This window comes from Lampetra fluviatilis, chromosome 13 (genome assembly GCF_964198595.1).
Source record: "Lampetra fluviatilis chromosome 13, kcLamFluv1.1, whole genome shotgun sequence".
NCBI lineage: Eukaryota > Metazoa > Chordata > Hyperoartia > Petromyzontiformes > Petromyzontidae > Lampetra > Lampetra fluviatilis.
The window spans coordinates 144,100-164,578 of record NC_136287.1 but is presented as its reverse complement, the minus strand read 5'-3'; the positions used below and the strand labels follow the sequence as shown (position 1 = coordinate 164,578).

Sequence of the window (20,479 nt, the reverse complement as noted above, 5' to 3'; positions counted from 1 at the left end):
GCCTCCCAGTCCCAAACAAAGGGTGATCCATTTGGCATGGTCACTTGCATATTCACTGCATTGCTATACAAAGTGAAGGAATACGGCACGCACAGCTGATCTATCGCTGGGAATCTGTGTGGTCATCGGCATGACTTAACGCGAAGGGCGATCTGCAGGTGACCTGTTGGTGTGTTCCTCGTGTTTGGGCCTCAAGCCTTGAACGTCTTTGAGCGTGACAAGTGTCATCCGTCCAGTGATTTTGTGTGGGAGGCATCAACAAAGCTTGGCTCTTTTTTTGTTCCAAACTCCATTTTAAAATGCAAACTATTCAAAAACACGTTAGGATAGTGGTCGGCAACTAAAATAAAAGCAATTTTCGAATTCCGTAAAAAAAAAACCTCTTTCAACAGCCACAATGCATGTGAATGAGACTTCTTAACTTCATGAAGTAATCTTTAAAGCCGCCTACGGGTTCTGGAGCCGCAGGTTTCCGACCCCTGCGCTTGGCCAAAGTCCTGTATGTTAATGGACACTTTACACATTTGCCCTTTGCTCAGCAAATGTGCAAAGGACAAATGTATCGGAATGGTTTTATTTATTCCGACTTTTAAATGAAAACCTAACTGACGATATGACACACTTGGGACATAACGAACTCTGCAAGGGTGCTCTGGAAAGACCGTGCTCTGGAGTGTGCTGCTGCTGCTTGTCCTTTGGTCATTCGGCTTTCGTGCCTGTTGGGGTAAAATCCCAGAAATGCATCTTGCAAATAACATCAGAGCACAGCACAACAAAATAAAAAAAGAATATACAAGGGTTATCCTTCCATATGGCTAAATCAGAATTAGATGTTGATTTTCGAGGTTGGTTCGGCACTGAAATGCGGAATCCTGAATTTTGTGTAGTACTGGCGTGTCTCCTCCGAACCTCTCGCGGTGGTGAAATGTTAACTACCTCACTTGGTATACAGGAGGTCGTGGGTCCCATTCTGACGCCTGTTTATTTTGAGATTGCGTGCCTATTTCTCCCCGTGGTCGCGTGGATTTTTTTCTCCGGGTCCTCCGGTTTTTCCCACCACATTTAGAATCAACATGCGTTTAGAGAATTTGGCTTGCTATAAATATCCACATGATAAGCCATTTCATTGAGCTATCATTTGTGATAGTCAGGTCACTTGAAAAAGAGGTGCATGGCTCGGTGGACTTTACCTGGTAAAATACAAAGTTTATTTGTATAGTTTCGTTTTGGCGCTGGCAAAGCAGTCCACGTGTCGCCATGACCCCGGGGCCTGATACGCGTCGCACTGGCTGTCGTGCCCGTCTTCATCTCTGCTTTACTGTGTGCAGTGTGATAATTGGTTGTTTACCCTTCTATCTGGCAACAAAACTGACACCTTTTTACAAGGAGTCATGTTTGCATAGACCGCAATACCTGCAGTCATAGTACAAACAAAAAACATAACTCTGATAATGTGCACTGTCCTTGAAGTTGATTGGTCCACACCCGAGACAGCTTTCCTTAGAGCCTAGTCTCACATGGGTTGGACCAGATGACCATCTGGTCCAACCCAGATGACCATCTGGTCCAACCCATGTGAGACTAGGCTCTAAGGAAAGCTGTATCGGGTGTGGACCAATCAACTTCAAGGACTGCACATTATCTGGTCCAACCCATGTGAGACTAGGCTCTAAGGAAAGCTGTCTCGGGTGTGGACCAATCAACTTCAAGGACAGTGCACATTATCAGAGTTATGTCTTTTGTTTGTACTATGACTGCAGGTATTGCGGTCTATGCAAACATGACTCCTTGTAAAAAGGTGTCAGTTTTGTTGCCAGATAGAAGGGTAAACAACCAATTATCATATTATTACTGGCAAATGAGGTTCCCATAGTGTGTGCAGTGTGTTTTGGAAATCGAGTGGATAAGAGGTGGTGTAAATTTGAGAAACTTGTCCCATTTCAACCGCCGCGCTGGAGAGGCGGAATCGAGCGGGGGCGACCTCTAGATTGCGAGCTCAAGTGCGCTGGTGACCGTGGTGGCATCTGGTCAATGTTATAAAATGATTCACTTGAAGCGCGTGACAGCAGAAGGCGTGCGCTTGTTTGCAGATCGAGAAGTGGCACCTCCCCGCCACGTTGCGAGTGTATCTCAGTGGCTTGTCGACGTTAACCACCTCGCCTGGTATGCATGGGGTCGTGGGTTCGATTCCGACCCTGACGCCTGCTGCTGTCTATTTGGAGCCTGCGTGCCTCTCTCTCCACGTGGTCGCATGGAGTTTTTTCTTCGGGTCCTCCGGTTTTTCCCCTCCACATTTAAAATTAACATCACGCGTTTAGAGTATTTGGCCGCTATACATTTCCACATGATAAGCAACTTCGTTGAGTTATCACTCGACTGAAAAATAGTGGACCTTACCCGGTAAAAGGAAAACATGCTTATAGTTTTTTTTATCTCAAAGCGATGACGCAATGTCACTCGATGCCGCGGTGACGTCACCGTGACAGTGCGAGATTACGTCACGCACATCCCAGACGCTGCAGGAGGAGGCGAACATGGAGGCCCAGAAGGTGCGGCTCCTCACACCTCGTCCCCTCTCTGTCTCTCATCTCCACCCACCTCGTCTCCATCAACCTCCACCTCCTCTGTCTCCCTCTCACGTCTCCAATCACCCCCCGCATTGCCCGCTCACATCCCGTCTCATCTGCCGCTCATCTCGCCTCTATCTCTCTCATATCTTCACTCTCACGTTTCTCTCATATCCGACTCACACCTCGCACCTCGCCTATCTTTCATATCGGCTGCGCAGCTCCCTCCCCGCCCGCTGTGATCGTGAGTTATTGTCATTCAAGCAGCCACTGGCTCGGGTCTCGCTCTCGTTTAGAGATTCGTGCAGTAGGAAGGAGGCCGCTGTCTCCTCGCTCATTGTCTTGTTCCAATCCCCACACACGAGGCCACAATGATGGTGTTAAGATGCGCAGTGTCAGCCGCATTGGCCCAGTCCCCATCCCCACTTTGCAAATGGGTTCAACTGGTGCAGCAGCAGCAACAACAACAGCAGCTGCAGCGACATCGCCCCCTACGAGACAGTACTGTACTGCGACAAACTTGGCAGGACCCTCCTGAACAAAGAGTCGTGAGACTCGGCGATGCTGTCTCGGGTCCCACGCGTCCGTCCCGTGCTGTGTCGTCTATTGACACGAACCGGGGGCAGCCCGCCCGTGAGAGGCGCTCTCACGGGCATCGCAAACCGGGGCCGGGCTCGGTGCGACCCCCCACGGCGCTCGTGTCTAGCCGCAGGGCTGCATGGCCTCCTCTTCCGCAATCCCCACTCGCACGGTGTCTCAATGTTTAAGTGGATCATGAACTCATCGCGACCAAAGCAGCTAGCTGCGACCAACGCATCGCAAACGCCGTCCACCCTGCTGCACGGCGACCTCCGAGATCTGCCCTGGCAGCCTCCCACCATCTGCTCTTAGACTCACACACAGAGAACCATAGACTCGCACAAATACCTTTAGACTTGCACAGAGAGCTATAGAACCGCCGCCCTAATAATATGGCACAATCTGGCCTTAGTCACTGGACTCGTGAAGACCATTCCATTGCTGGTCTAGGCAATCACCCGCTCCCCCCCCCCCAAATACTTCTCTCCATATCTGCAATCCTCACCTGACCTGTTCTCTTCTTTACGTCCCAGTTGCTTCCCTATCTTCCATTGTGCACGCCACCCACCCCGCAGCTGCTGCCAGGCTCGCATCCTGACTTGTGCTGCGCGTGTCGTGTTTGCTGTGGCTGCTGCTTCACCGGACACCCTTGGGGCACACCTTGTACTCGAGATGCTCCAACTCGAGGGGCTTGTGCACGGCGTTTTTTTAATGCACAGAAATCACTTCCTCCTCGCACCCCGACGGATGATTTAACAATCCGAGATTCATAACGCGTCATGTTCTGCGCAGATTGATCCGAGAAAATAAGAGTAAACGTGAGAACAGCAGCGAAATTATTGACACAGGTTATGAGACGCCAGATACAATATTTGTACTTTAAAACTGCAGATGTTTTTCAAATTCCTCATCAGTCATGGTCAATCCACTGCCGGATGAAGCCCTCCCCAACCCCCGCAGCCTCCTACGATCCTGCGATGCAACAATCCATCCAGCACCTCCGATTCACACAGTTGGCTACCTACGGTGCGAAAGAAGTTCAACATACGTACAGCAACTGCAAATGAACGTTTTTTATTGCTCCATATATTCGGCAGTGCACGTCCTCCCAGACGCGGTTTATTCCTTGGCAGCTACCACATTATTATTCTTGACCATCAGCCTCTGTCCCTTTTAGCAACGTGTCCTGGCCAAACCAACTTACCCTGTCTTAATACACATAGCTTGGATGATGTCATTAACCCGCATACATTCAATAATCTACGTGCTCCTCTGTCTTTTAATTCAATTACAAGCAGACGTCTCTCCACGCTTTGCACACATTTCTGGTGCAACTCTTCTTCAGGCAACGCGTTGGGCAGCACTGGTGACTGGTGTAATGCAATGCATGCTGTGTGTAAGTAGTGAGTTTGGCTCTACCGTACAAGTCGCTTTAACGACACCTGAGGAAGCGATGCAGTCAAGGGGCCCAGGTTTCCTCCCTCGAACCTCCGCCCCGTCCCTCCCTCACCCGTTCAAACTCGTGCTGTGCTGCCCCTGGGTCTGCAGGATGCGTTGCATAGGATTATTACAACTCTGGCTACCAAGAACGAGGAGATCCAGAACTTCATGGAGTCTATCAAGTTAGCTCTGCGTGGTCTGGAGGTCAGTGTACAGTGTGAGTGTGGAGAGGCTGAGACACGAACAAACTTGTCGACGATGACACAGAGACACAAGTCCCTCCTGTTATATCGATTCCCAAGCTGTTATGAGAATCATAATCTTTATTTATCCTGGAGAAATCTGATGAGCTACAAAGCTCTTTATCACAGATGGTCCAGTAGGGGCGGGTCACTAGGGTTACAATAACAAACATTACAAAAGCCGAAAGTGCAAAGTATAGGAAAGGTATTCAAGTCACTAATAACCTTGCTCAATTCAAGAAACTTTCCAACCCTTATTTATTACAACTTTGACTGCTGTTTGTTGCTGATCACTGGACGTTTTGGGCCCGTTCTCAGTCTGTGTTTGAAAAATAAGTAAACCATATACTGTCCATGCACACATGGCCGCGTGTATGGGGAGGTCTAACCGAGTTGCCACTCTCCTCCCTTTCACTGCACTTCCAGTAATTTGTCCGAGACAACTTATTACAGGACATGTTTTTCGTCTATTAATCATGTATGTTTGTGCATCGTTGTCAATATATTCTGTAACATGGTGGCCACCCCCCCGTGCAGCATGCCCCCCCTCCCCGTGCCGCGTGTCCCCCCTGTGCTGTGTGTCCCCCCTGTGCTGTGTGTCCCCCCCGTGCTCACCCCCCACAGGAGAACTCTGGCCCCATTCTCACGGAGCCGTGTGTCCCCCACGTGCTCACCCCCCACAGGAGAACTCTGGCCCCATTCTCACGGAGCCGTGTGTCCCCCACCCCCCCGTGCCGCGTGTCCCCCCCCCGTGCTCACCCCCCACAGGAGAACTCTGGCCGCGTTCTCACGGAGCTGGAGGAGGAGTTTGAGTCACTGTTCACGCTGCTCGCCGAGGTCAAGGCCAACATGGCGGCCAAGATCAAGCAGGAGCAGCTGTACAAGACGCACGAGCTGCAGGTGAGTGCACGTGTCAACGAGCGTGTGTGGCACAGGGGAGGAGAAGGTGAGACGAGGTGAGATGAGAGTGTGTTGCAGAATAATAATATAATTGGCATCATTCTGGAGAATTTAAGTATTCCATTAAAAAGTTTTGCGTTGAACTAGGATCCTTATCTTTGAGGTACATTCGCTAACACAGCTACCGTTCTCGTTTTCCTCGATGTGGCGGTGGTTCTTGCCGAGCTCTCTCCGATTTCACATTTACATGCAAATCTCATCTCTAGCCCCGCCCATTTACCCTTGGGCTACACCCATCTTAAACCTTTATAAACATCCTGCCTTAGCAGCTCTCCCGCCATATATTTTTTCCTGCCTCAGCAGCTCTCCCGCTATATTTTTTTCACCTGATGACGATTGCTTGTGTTGCGATCGAAACGTCGTGATATTGTTGTTATTTTTATAATTTTTTTCTATCTATGTGGCTTTACCGAAAGACCCAAAGAATATGATCCATATTTAACAGAGAAGATATTTGCCTATAAATAACTGGCAGTTTACCAGCTTTGGTTTGAGCAAGCCTGACTGCTGATAAGACACTGAATAACAAAACCAGTCCAGAGTTTGCTTGTGTTGAACCAATGCTGCTGGAATTATGCATTACCAGAAGGAGGCCGTGTGGTTGAGGGGATGTGTAGAAAATTGAAGAGTATCTTTTGTGCAGGGAGACCGACAAGGGACAGAAGCAGGCGCCTCGTCTGCTTGTTGATTGTGTGGTAACTGGGACGAGGAGGAGGGCAGAGCAAGTGGCACACGGGCACGCAAGAGATGCACGCAGCGAGTTCCAGTGTGAGAGGGGACGTTTGTTCACGAGCGTGTACACGCGCGTGTGTGTGTGTGTTTGTGCGCGCACTTGTGCAGGGTCAACTAGCAGCATGTGTCAAGGCCCTGGAGGGGTCTGCAGAGCTCATGGACTTTGCTAGTGAAACCCTGAACGTTGCTGACGATGACAAGTTCTGTCAGGTACGGCTGCAGGTGGCGCGAGCGTGGGTGCAGCCGTGGGTCTGCTACAGTGGCAGGCTGCTGGTATCAGCAGGGATTAATGTTGTGCGTGCAATGCCAACGTGCAGAGTTACTACGCCAGTCCAACGTGAATGTGAGGTAACGCAATGCATGCTGTGTGTACCGTGACACTGCGCGCACGGTGACACTGCGCATTCCGTGACACTGTGTATCATCTCGCTGTGGGTATCATGACACGGTGTATCATGACACTATCATGACAAGTGCTGTGTGCCCACCCCCCATGTGTGGCATGTGACCGATTTCTGCCGTAACTTCCTAACTCTTTTGCTCGGCCTCGTGGTGAGTTTGGCTCCTGTTGTCACCTGTGGATTTGGTGCTTACGAAAATGGTTCTTGTCGGCCACAGCTGTGCGTTGGGGAGCACCGTCGCGTGTGGTAACGGTGGCCAGTGCGCTGGCATCCACTAACCGTGCTGCTTGCCCCTGCAGGGCCCTGTGGGGCCCTGCGGGGCCCTGCCTGCGTGCCCTGGGCCGGTTTGCATGTGGCTAACATCCTCTCCTCTCTCTCTCTTCCTGCGCCGCACAAGGCTGCCAAGCAGATCAAGGATAGGTACCGTACCCACATTGATTGCTGCACTAACCCGGGCTCATCCGCTCCGTATGAGGCCACGCTTTCCATTCACACGCGGTTGCCTCTCGCGCGGCGGGTTGTAGAACATTCCTGGATCCACCGACCGCAGTTGGCTCTCTGACAGTGATCGTGGACCGCTGCACCAATAGCTTTAGTTTTTTATTAAAACCTCATATCTAATTGCTGAATTTGGTTATGAGAGTTGATCTTCAACTCACGGGTGAGTGAGCTGAAATTATCACAGTTTGCACATTAAATGCTTGCACACACTATAATTTAATTTGTTTGGCTGTGTGAGGTGGATGGTCCTTAACTACACAATTTTGATTAGATCATTGTGACCTAACCCCCCCAAAAAAATGACAAATGAAAACTACCCTCAGTAATCATCAGCAATCGGCATATTCAGTCAAGAGCCAGTGGCTATGTTGATTGGTCATGGATAGAATCTGAATAGCTGTGCAATGCCCAGTTTATGTTCCCGTGTTCTGTGGCAGTAAATTGGAGCATCTGTGACACTTGCGCAGACTGCAGGGTGGGAACCACTGCCCAAGTGTGCACTCGGAGCGCAAGCAGCGTGACCGTTTAGCACCACCAGGCTTGACAATGGCAGAAATGCTGACTCGGTATAAATGCTAAATTACATCTGGTTCCAATTAAACTTTGCTTTAATGTAGCATGTAGTCTTTTAATAGTCTATTATATGCCATTGCTTATAGGTCTCGCAAGACTCATACCAAATAATAAGGCAACCCCCAGTGCCAACTGTCCCTGTGTGGTACAAGGTGACTGAACACTTGCCTGCAAGTGGGCATTGGTCTGGCGGTAGGGGGGCGATCATTTCTGCAGCATGTAATACCAATTGAGTATATTTGACTTGCGTGATCTGTGGGCAATGTTTTGCATCTCGGGGAGGTGACGTGGCCCAGCGGTCACGCGTTCACCACTAATTGCAGGAGCCCAGTGGTCACCCTGGTTAATACTGCCAGTGTAACAGTCGTAGTAATACCACATGCCGCCTGCTTCACACTGAACATTAAACATTTCCTGGCGACATCCGCATGAGTTGGCCATTCATTGTATGCAAGTGTCGCAGTGAAGATTTGGCAAATTCGAAACATTACACCACAAATTACACAATTAGCATCACACACAGGAAGCAATCATCACCCCCGACTGGTAGACTGATGCCTCTTTGCAGGCTGGATTCTGAGTCACCTTGCGCCCAGAGGGGCAACTGCTACTGGAGATGCCCCTTTCAATGTTTGAGATGAGGTGCGATGTCAGTGATCTGATTAAATGAGGTCGGCTTTATCAAAAACAAAGTCCTCACCAACATCATTGTCAAGTTGAAGTGAAGTGCTGCTGCGTGTGTCCTTGCTGCCAGGGTGACGATGGCGCCCGCCTTCCGTCTGTCCCTCAAGGCTAAAGTCTCGGACAGCATGAATCACCTGATGGTGGACTTCTCCCCAGAGAGGGATCGTCTCAAGGGTCTCACGTTTCTGCCTGGTGGGCACTGGGCGGTGGGAATGATGAGGGTGCTGCTGTGCACACATCTGTGTGCATGCATCTGTGTGCATGAGTGCTTGCGTCTGCATGGGTGATAGTTTGGAGGACCGATGCTTGCAACAATGAGCGGGCCGCCTGGCAGACAAAAGCATCGAGGTGCACACTGGGAAGCACAGATGGTGCATATACCAGTCATCTCAGTCAACTAAAACCAACTGTGTCTGTCCCATGACCTGCCAGCAACAAGTCTTCCTCACTTCAAGTGACAGACTGAAATTGAATTTAGTCTTGGTGCAAGCATTGTGGTGATGTCGCTGCCAGTTCATGTAAAATGAATATTGTTTTTGATGTATGCGCATGTTGACATGTGTGGGTTTAGGTGTGTGTTGATGTGTGTGCGTTTAAGTGTGTATTGTGGGGAGTCCCGAGCCTCCCCTAGGTCGACTCAGCCTCAAATGAGTACCCGGTGCGATGTGTAAACATCGCCACTGGGGAGACAAAGGCGGTCGGGCGTGGTGCTGGCCACCCACCCCCTTGTGTACCGTTGCGGCCTTCATAGGTGCTCGCTAAAAGCACTTGACCCTACAGTCTGTTAAGGCTATATGGGGGATCTTTATTGTGGGGAGTGGTAGTGTAGCAGTTAGTGCACTGCTTATGAACCCGGCGATCCGAGTTCGATTCCCGCTTACGGCCAACACCAGTGACGATTAACTGAACCGGTCCTAAGCCTCCCCTAGGTTGACTCAGCCTCAAATGAGTACCGAGTGCAGTGTGTAAAAATCGGCACTGGGGATACAAAGGCAGCCGGGCGTGGTGTGCCGTGTCGGCCTTCATAGGTGCTTGCTAACAGCGCTTTCCCAATCAGTCTGTTGTAGGCTATACAGGGAATCTTTGTGTGACGCATATGGAAGATGCATGCTGTGATGAACGTTTTGAACGCTGGGGGTCATGCTGTAGCCGCTGGAATCGGGGAGGTGTAACCAGAATCTGCTCCTGTGTCTGTTACTGGACTGAGTAACGCACTGTAGCTGTCTCCGGTGCATAGTTCTGGATACAGCAATGAAACTGAATAGTTTATGAAGTTAGACTTCCTTGGTAGCAGGGTGGTGCAGTGTTACCACCCATGCCTTAGCAGGAAAGATCTGGGTTTGATTCCCACCTCCGGAAACTTTATGTGTGGAGTTTGTATGTTCTTCCCCTGTTCTGTGAGTTTCCTCTGGGTTCTCTGGTTTCTTCTCGTTGCCAAAAAAAATATGCAATGTAACTGGTAATAGTGAAACGTCCCAATGCAAAAATATTACCTGCAAATCACTCACTTGGGACCATACACAGCAACATTGGCCCCTCCTACGAAATTCCTAAAATAGTTGAACCACAAATAATACCAAGTAAGAAAGCCTGCGTGTGTAATTCTCATATGTGGTGAGGATGCCGGTCTCACAATTCATGGAAAAAGTTGATTCCGTGAATTTTGCAGCTTGCCTGTGCTAAACGATGCGTGCGTGTGTGTGTGTACGTGTATGTGCGCATTTCAGTACCGGGCATGCCAGAGTTTGACGTCGCCGGCTGTGTTGTGTTGGACAACTCGGTGAGGCTGAGGTGGCAGCCGCCCCAGCAGGACTCAGGCCAGGTTGAGCGCTTTGTGCTGCAGTTTGTCGCTGCGGAGCGGGCAGGGCCCCCCCCGCCCCGGGGGCCAAACCCCCCAGCCTGGACCACGGTGGAGGACCTCACGGAACTGGAGTACACGATCACTGGTACCCACATACTCTCATACATACACACCATCACTGGTACTCACATACTGTCACAGATACACACCATCACTGGTACCCACATACACACGATCACTGGTACCAATGCACACTCGTCTACACACTCACTGTTAACCCATGAACGCTCACCCACTGGTTGCCCTATGGAGAGACTCGCAGCTGCCTCTTACACAGGCGTTCCCTCCTCCTACTCTCTCTCCCTCTTCTCTTCTCTCTCCCTTTATCCCCCTCTCTCTCCCTCCGCCCTCTCTCTCCTCCCCCTGTCTCTCTCTCTCTCTATCTCTCTTTTCCTATTCCTCCTACTCGTACGTGCGCCAGGGCTGGTGTTTGAGCAAAGCTACCTAACCGTGCGCGTGCGGGCCTGCAACAAGGCTGTGTGCGGGGACTTCTGCGAGCCGCTGTCGCTGCCCACGCCAGGTTAGGGTGCCGGGGCTGTCCGTGAATGCTCGCGGTTGTGGTGGCAGTCCCCTCCGCACAAGGCCACATCGGCCTGTGTTTTATGCGAGGAGGTTACAATGGGGCGCTAGCGCGCTCCACGCGGCGGTTTAGCATGGGTGCATATTCCGTGGCAAGACAGGAGAAGCCACGAAGAAGTCCTGAAGAGAACGTGGAAGCTGAGTTATGTCGATATGATTGGGCAGATTGGAGGATAGGCAAAGCAACTTTGAGGTAAGATGATTGTCCTAAGTATGATTAGGCAGGAGTGAGGAGGGTTGATTGCCGAGACCAGTTCAACATCGCAGTTGTCTTCAAAAGTCCGGTGATCAAGGAAAAGAGAAAGCTAAAGAGCAGAGGGTGGGAGATAGTGGCATATATATGGGTCTCTGTATGAGTCTATGGGTCTCTGACTCTATGGGTCTCTGTATGAGTCTATGGGTCTCTGTGTGAGTCTATGCGTCTCTGCGAGTCTGTAGGTCTTTGTGGGAGTCTAAGAGCCAATGGTTGGAGGCTGTCAGGACAGATCTCTCAGGTTGCTGTGTGTCAACTGCAGCAGCTTCGGGATATGTCTGGCGGAGGGCATAAGGCATTTTTAGCGAGGAGGTGCAATGGTGGCATCAGCGGCGCTGGTCACGTTGACTTGTTCATCTTGGTGATGTGGATGTTCATATTGGTGATGTTGCTATGTTGGTGATGTTGCCATTCATGGTGGGTGTATGCGCATGTTTGCAGCGCTTAACTTTTCATTGGATGCTGCGAGCTCGCACTCGAACTTGCGCGTGGACAACCAGAGTGTTGAGTGGGACTCGACGGGCGGCAAGGCCCTCGATGCCAAGGCTCACGAGGTCAAGAGTCATGACCTCAAGATAAAGGCCAAGGAGGGGAAGGGCCGTCCAGGGTCTGCGTCGGCCTCCCCTGCTGGCTCTCCGATTAGGTGACCCACGCCCCGCACACATGGCCTCCTTTGCTCGGCGAGATCCCGCCATCATGGTAGAGAATCTGGCATCACCGTGGCGACACGAGAGACCCCCTTGTCACCATGGCGACACGGGGGCTTGCGACTGTCTCTTTCCCCATCTTCTGCGTCTCTCCCAATGTTGGGAGCGGTGGCGCAGTGGTTAGCACGCTGCGCTTCGAACCCGGTGACCTGAGTTCGGTTCCTGCTTACGGCCAACACCAGTGATGATTATCTGAACTGGTTATGTGCCTCCCGTAGATCGACTCAGCCTCAGAATTGACTTTGATGAGACTGAGACATGTCTCTATTGCAAATGCTGTTGTCAGATTCCCCTATATATTGAGAAATGTCAATTTATAGCAATGCTCATTCTTTACAGAACCCTCTCAGAAAACGATTAATTTACCGTGACGCGGCTCAGCGGCAGCGCTTTTGCCGCTGTTTCAGAGGTTCATGGTTTGAATCCAGCGGGAGCCCTGATTAATACTGTGGTGTATTAACCATAAGGATACCACATGCTGCCTGCTTCACAGCGGATATCAAAGATCCCGTGACACCATTCCAAACCTGTCAACCCCTTATCAGTGCCTACCTTATTACAGACCAACTCAGACCTTATTGGTCACCCCGTGCCCTTATAAATCTCAACGTTCATTTTACAAATTCCATCACAAGGGAGAAACACAAACAGACGAAAAAAATAGTTTTTTGCCTGTATCAAAACAGCTGTTCGCCATATGGACATGAACACTCAATTTCCCTGTACAAGAATACAGGTAAACTGTATGGGTTTACAGATATGCCATTCACAAGAGTAGCGCATTGTCTGCTGGCTCCAAGGTGTAAATTTCCCAAATTTGAAAAATTACACCGCAAATGTTCTCAATTGGAATCTACACAGCAATCATCCCCAACTGCGAAAACCTGGCACGACCCTCCTGAAGAACAGTTACAAAGACTCGGTGAGGCTCTCCTGGGCACATCTCTGAAAAAGAGCTTCATAGCTCATCGGATTTCTCCAGGACAAATTAAGATGCTGATAAAGGTGCGATCATGAAACACATGAACGCCTGCGAGACGTTGGCCATGAGGCGCAGCAGCAAAGCGAGCGGCTCAAGCACCAACGTCTCGGTGCTCGTGAGAGCAGCAGCAGACCACTGATTATAAATCATTGTGGCCCAACCTTTATAGCATCATGACATTGTTCCAGCCATCCATTTCCAATGCTTTTCATGTTTTAACTGCAAACTCATGCATGTGTTTGCGTGTGCTTAACATGATGCGAGTGTATGTGTGCGTGCGTATGTTCTGAGTTCAGACATCAAGCATTGCACGCTTTTGTCTCCCCGAGCCCCCCGTCTCACCGCTCACCCCACAGCGTGCCACGCTGAGCCCATGTCTTTGTTGATGGATCGCACGCATGTCGTGAAACCCCCCCTCCTTTTCCATTGGTGTCGAGGAGTTGTACCCTGACTCGCCAGAAGAGGACAGTATAGCAAGCAGGGACTAATCTATATCTGTCCCATCTGTGTGAGATGTGTTGCCCCTTCACCCGTGTTAGTTTTCTCTGGGTGCTCCAGTTTCCTTCCACACGTATTAGCACTCATTAATTGGCTGAAAACAAATCTTAATTATATTGTGCTGTGCTGTGCTGTGAGATGCAGCTACATAGAATGATGCTCAATACAAACTATGCTTATTCTTGTTCCATCTGTGTGGGGATGAGTCTTTAGATCACCATGTAACCATGACAGACTGTTAGGGCAAGAGTGGCTAGTCAGCACAACAAGAAGGCCAACGCAGCACACAAGGGGATAGTGTGGGTAACACCACCAGCGTATGCAATAGAGACGCGTCTCAGTCTCATCAAAGACAAAGATCCCCCGTATAGCCTTAATAGTTTGTTGGGGCAAGTGCTGTAAGCGAGCACCTATGAAGGCCGGTACACCACATGAGGGGCTGGGTACGCAACACCACGCCCGGCTGGCTTTGCCTCACCAGCAGTGATGTTTACACCATACTGATGTTGGCGTTGGGTGGGAATCGAACTCGAGTTCCTGGGTTCATAGCGCAGTGCACTAACCGTTGCACCACCATCCCCTATGCGCACAAAAGACAAAGATAGCCTTAAAATACTATTGGGGCAAGTACTGTTATGGAATACCTATGAAGCTCCGCATGGTGCACAAGGGGGTGAATGACCAGCACCCTGCCTGGCCTCCCCATGTCACAGCTCATGTGTGTGCGCTTTGCTCTGCCGTGTGTGCATGTGCTGCCAGATGCGCGATCCGCTCACCCTGATGTGCGTGTGTGCCCCCCACCCCCATGTTGCTATCTACCCGTTGTGCTTCCTGCTGCCTCCCACACCTCCTGGTAAGTGCTGTCGTGTTTCCCATGCTTAAGTGACATTCCACCTGGCCGTGGTTTACTGCAGTTCGCGAGTGTGAGAAGTGAATGGGGCTTGAAAGGGCCGAGATGGGGTGTGTGCGAGTTCCTGTAAGGAACAGGAGGTGGGGTTTAGTTGTCTCGAGGCGTTTATGATCAGGCACGGTGCCGCTGATAGACGAATGCAATGTTACTGTTAACACCACCATGGATTTTGCACTGCTCAACTGTGGAATCCCCCCCCCCCCCCCCCCATTGTCTTTTTCCCCCAAGTTCCCATAAGTACCTTGCTCAATTGAAGGAACATGTTCACGCTTCTCTGTTGCAACTTTGCTACTGCTGCTTGTTGCTGGTTACTTGATGGTATATAAATAAAATAAAAAATGGCTCTGATTTATATTTGTTTCATTGTTATACTTAGTTTTTACGATATTGCTTTTGTCATCGTGGTGACCCAGGTCACTCTTGCAAATGAGACTCGTCCTGCTCTCTTGCGTTCTCACCTCGATGAACAAAACAAACGTGAAATCACCTTGCCATGGCTTTCCTACAAAAGCACGAGAGTTGCATGGAGCTTGAATGGCATGAGCTGGCACGTGTGTATGGGTACGTGCAGATATGGGTGTGTTTGTGTGTGTTTTGTGCGTGCTCGCTGCAGGGGCATCACTGCGTCACCCAAACGCCCGTCGTGCAGACCCTCGCCCAGCCGCGCGAGCCGCGACCGCTTCTCAGGAGAGTCGTACACTGTATTGGGTACGGAGCGGAGAACTCTTCACCGCGTCACCGAGCATCATCTCATCTTGTGCAGAATAGATTTGCTCAAACTCTTAGGATCCATTTCTTACAGAGGCCCCATGTCTGGAACATCTGGCAGTTTGCCAGCATTGATTCAACCAAGCCTGACTGCTGATGACATACTGAATGTAGAAACCGGTCCAGAGTTTGCTTGTGTTATGAACGAACGCTGCTGTTGATAAAATGCATACCCAGAATGAAGGATGTATGGCTGATGAGATGTGCAAGTAACATTGTTTTTGTGGAGGTACATGTGTGAAGGGGGAATCTCTTTCTGCTTAGTTAAACATTTTTTGTGAGGGTTAGGATTGTTAAATTTAGTGATTAGTGGGTCAGTTATTAGAATTGGGATGTTAATGCAATATCAGTTATATTGTGTTTTACTAACTTTTTAGCTGTGGCAGGAGACTTGAGGACCCGGGGGAAACACATGCAGAATGAGGGGGGAACTCGGTACAGAAAGGCACCCAAGTTGGGAATTGAACCCAACCCTTTCTTCCTGCGAGGCACGAGTGTTGCCACCGTGCCACACCGTTGCCCATTTGTTTGCAAATGTTTTGTGTCCAGGGGATTCGGCCATCGACTGCGGCCAGCACTATTGGGAGGTGGTAGTGTCACGGGAGAGCAAGGCCTACGGGGCCGGTGTGGCCAACCGAGGCCTGGGCCGCTTCGAGCAGCTGGGTCGCACGGCCGCATCCTGGGCCTTGTACGTGAACACGTGGCTGCAGCTGAGCGTGGCCGCCAAACACAACAACAAAGCTCGCAGCCTGGAGGGCCCGGCCCCAACGCACATCGGGATCTACTGCGACTACGACAACGGTACCTTGCTTACGCTCGCGCTGGCGGCAGCGGCTCATAGTTCTCCCGAGAACAAATCCCAATCCCACACACGCAGCAGAGTCTGTGAACAGAGCGGTTTTCCGCTGCGGGTGACGGTACCAAAGAGGTGTGGAAAAAAGCGGCGCCTAATTAAAGGAAAACCCCGTGATTTCGTGTCCCGTTTACAGTGTTTCCCCCATCTCAGTTTTTTAGGCCCATAAATGTTAAAGTTTTGTTGTCACGTCCAACTCATCAGTCCTTACTGCTGCACACCCTGCGACCTCCACTCGCAGCCTCACTCACATTTGTGTGTGTCTGCGCTCATGTGCGTGTGCAGGGCTCGTGTCTTTTTATAACGCCGAGTCTAAGCAGCTGCTGCACACATTCCGTGTTCGCTTCTCTCAGCCCGTGCTGCCGGCCTTCTCCGTGAGTACGACGGCTGCCACCGCCTGCGCCAATCATCCTCCACAAATCATCCTCCACGTAGGCAGCCGAGGGTTGCAGCAGCAGCAGCAGTCTCATCATCCGAGCTGTCATGGAGTGGCTGCATTGCTCACCTGGCTGAGGAGGCATCGAGGAAGCTGGGCTCCTCTTCCCTGTTAAAAGCTTCGTTTACTTTGGGCCATTGTTCAAAGTGTCAAGAGTGGCACTCATCACCTGATTACAGCAGTGAGCCAGGGGTGGAATTTCCACATTCATATGGTGGGGGTCAGTCTGTCCATAAAACAATCGCTATTACCACTATGAACATTACCACTGTATTTAATGACTCCCTCCCCTCGCTCGCCGGCGGGCAGTCAGTCACGTACCTATCACTCTTGTGTCACTACTACCATGGTCGCTGTACCCGTGAACTTCCCTTGTTGATTCCTCCTCCCATGTTGAGGACTCGGTCAACCAGACGCTGTGTCAGCTCATCCACACTGTTCAACCACGACCATACTGCAGGTCACAACACGAAGACCGTTATGACAAGTATTGTTAGTGAGCACCTATGAAGGCCGGTACGGCCCATGAGGGGGTGGGTGGTCAGCACCATGCCCGGTCGCCTTTGTCTCCCTAGTGGCAATGTTTACACATCGGACCAGGTACTCATTTGAAGCTGAGTCGACCTCGGGAAGGCCCAGGACTGGTTCAGATAATTGTCACTGTTGGCCACGAGCAGGAATTGAACTCGGGTCGGCAGGTTCGTAGCGCAGCGCGCAAACCGTTACACTACTGCTAACTCAGCCATTCACCGCCTTACTCGCCCACTCACCTACCCAAGCAAGCTTGACTCCGCAGATAAGAGACTGAATGTCGAAGCAGGTCCAGAGATTTCTGCCGTTCAACCAATGTTGCCAAAATTGTGCGCTCCCAGAAGGCCATGTGGCTGATGGGTTGTGTAAAAAAAATACTTATATTTATATGTGGAGTGACAGATTTATGAAGGGGGGCGAATTACCTGCTTGTTATGTGCAGGCATCTGCATACATGAGCATGGGGTAACCTCTTCTGAGGCCACCCAGAAGAGTTGTTCTGTGAACCTGAGACTGGCAGTGACCACGGTTCAATGCCGTTCAGGGTGATCGGCATCTTTTGGTTTCTGCGTTCGCGGAAGCGGTCACGGTACAGCTAGAACGTCCAGAATGAGGGGTCTGCGACACGTCCCAGCTGTAGCACGTTCACCGCTTGTTGCAAAGGTTCACAGTTCGAATTCAGCAGGATGACCTGATTAATACTGCCGTGAAATCCGCGCCATTTTCTTCACAGTGGACGTTAAGGATCCTGTGACGTCATTCGAAAAGAGTTGGCCAATGTGTGCCGGCGTCGTGGTCCACGTTTGAATACTTGGCCACAAATGATTCGATGGGCATTTATGCAAGGCAGCATCACCCCCCCCCCCCCACACATACTGCGTTTGAAACGTAGTGGCACCTTCCTTCACGATGATTGCCTTGTGCTGTAAGAGCGATGGCACCAGTACCGGATGCGCTCACGAGTTTAATTATTGGACCGAGTCATTTGTGCCTGATGCGCGTGCAGGTTTGGTGCGGCTCGCTGTCAGTCCGCACTGGGCTGCAGGTGCCCTCCCACGTCCAGTCGCTGCAGAAAAACCAAGACAACGGCAGTGGCAGTTCTACCTCCAGCCTCACCACCTGACCACAGCACGGGCCTCACTGCCCGCACGGCCGGCTGGCAGTGCTCCAGGCTGGCTCGATGTGGTACTACTCGTCCAGCGATGGCATGGCCCCGCAACGCTACCAAATTGTGCGCTTCACACACACACAATCGATTCGTACCGGAGTAGTCACACACTCTACTCACTCGCTCTACTCACTCGCTCACCAACTTAGTCTCTTGCGAACCGCATGGTCCACTAACTTTAAACGAGCACTCTCTTATTAAACACGTCGATTGAACAAGACGACCGCTTGACTCGTAACCGAATCCAGAGCAACCGAATGACGTTGGTCACGCAACCCCTGCGCCACAACAACCGTAGCGACTCGAGCTTGTGACAGCCGCGGACTTGCAACGTCGGAAAATGCGAGAAAGCGCCACCTGCATGTGCCGACTGTGCCCACGGAGCTGTCCGGCCGGCCGATGACCGCCGCCTCCATCCAGACTCGCAGACGCGTCAACCCTGCGGCCATACCCTTCTTCGCTCCGGTTCTAGGAGGCGTCGTGCCCTTCATACCCGAGTCTGACGGACGATTTGTATGTCTGCCAGCCTTCGATGACTTAAACCTCCGGCCTACCTCCGATGCCCGGGGCACGGTGCTGTGGGCAATGCCTGGCAATGTCACTGTTAATCCTGAAGCGATGGCTTCATCTTAGCCGGCGTGGATTTCAAATAGCACACAGAGAAACATGTAAATACACACACACTCTCTGCGTATGTAAAACCATCCGTTCCTGAAGCACTAAAAATAAATTTGATAAAGCTATTGCGATGGTCACCTAAGACTAGAGGACCACAATGCAGTTCTTGAGGAACTGCTGATGGTTTGTGCATAATGCACAGAGGCTGAGCAGTATGTACATATGTCTGTGGTGTTGTCTGAAACTCGCGGTTTCCCGGCAGCCTGCACTAATATTCTGTTACGTTGGCTTTTTCTCGTGATTTACAGATCTGATTTGCTTGCCGTAGGCCTCTTATCTTAGCTCCTTAACTCAACATAATCAACGTAAATGCATGTGTGACACCTGTGTCGCTGGTAGCTCGCCGCATCACAGCATTACGCCGCTGTGTCTGTAACCGTGTCACACCGGTGTGCCGCTGTGTGTGTATAAGGCTGCAGGTTTACTGTTTGGTCCATTGTATGGGCACCTTAATTTCTGATGAAGGTGATGTCAAGTTTGCATAATGCATCCGTCCATAACCCAGTGAATATTAGAGCCGATGGCTAAGACTGGCATCGGAGTAGTCGCCACGGGTTCGGTGACCAGGGGGAAGATCTAGGAACAGATGGTGGGAGACTGTTAGGGCAATTCTATAGGTCGCTGTGCGATTCTATGGTTCTGTGTGAGTCTATGTAATGCTGTGGTTTTAGGAGATGAGATTTAACCAACAACCACTAAACTGAAAACTCTTTTCAGAATCGGTTACCGGTTCCCAAAGTTAGAAACGGTGACCGACTTCAGTTAAACGTTAACGACTGTTCTGAATGAAACTCACCGCGCTGTTTCAGCGCTACTCCGGGAGATGGACTCAAACCGGTGACCTCTGGATTGCCAGTCCAGTGCTGCTGTGACTCTGCTGCGGCAGCTCCTGTCAATTCTCAGTTTAAAACCAATTGCTGTAGACATTTCAATCTGTGGCAAACCGGCATTAACAGCTGTTTTACCAATGTTAACCGGTTGTAACCCGGAAATGATACAAACCTGATTTGAACGGCAATGGGAGCGATCTGTGTAGTGTGGGTGGTGCCACGATACGCGGGGGTTCTCGGGGCACCCGTTGGGGGCGGCCGTGACCCCCGGTGGCAGAGGGAGCCGCTGTTGATCTTGCCAGCTATGTTTGAAGCGATTGGCGATTGCGAGACCGTGCGATTTACAGCGTCCGCAGAATACGGCAGCAAATCAACCCGATTACTTACAGGCACCGTGGGTACATCCTGGCACGGCAGTGGGTACCCCAAGATGCCCATCTCATTACATCTGCTTTGATGTTGATTCGTTGTAACTGAGGGGGGGGGGGGGGGGATGAAGCTGCGAATTGCGGTTGTGCGAGTGTGGTGAATGCCTCCGCCGTGGCAGTCACTGCTTGTCCTGTGGCCCGTATCACGGGCTCGGCTGCTGCGGGCACGACACGCTACCCTGATGGCAGAAGGGAATGAGACGCGGTTCCCTCGTGTTTGCTGTTGCTCCGTGCAGCCCCCCATGAATAAACGTGGAGCTGTAATCACCGCATAGGACGGCACATGGTTCCCTCTGTGCTTTATTCACCCGAGTCGGC

At 51.0% G+C, this 20,479-nt stretch overlaps 1 protein-coding gene across 2 annotated transcripts; it reads left to right on the top strand.

The window, feature by feature from the left end:
• The first annotated feature begins 2,477 nt into the window (after positions 1-2,477).
• On the top strand, positions 2,478-20,400 carry FSD1 (fibronectin type III and SPRY domain containing 1). Of its 2 annotated transcripts, none has more exons than XM_078861918.1 (13): positions 2,478-2,549; positions 4,695-4,790; positions 5,597-5,728; positions 6,629-6,730; positions 7,319-7,341; positions 8,750-8,871; positions 10,407-10,625; positions 10,962-11,060; positions 11,814-12,015; positions 15,083-15,177; positions 15,787-16,038; positions 16,376-16,464; positions 18,064-20,399. In XM_078861918.1, exons 1-13 carry the CDS (start codon positions 2,535-2,537, stop codon positions 18,178-18,180), a joined length of 1,563 nt encoding a protein of 520 aa, XP_078718044.1. In that variant the 5' UTR covers positions 2,478-2,534; the 3' UTR covers positions 18,181-20,399. The 2 variants fall into 2 exon arrangements, with proteins under 2 accessions (XP_078718044.1, XP_078718045.1); XM_078861919.1 differs by having other exon boundaries at positions 2,502-2,549; positions 15,119-15,177; positions 18,064-20,400.
• Positions 20,401-20,479: the final 79 nt, after the last annotated feature.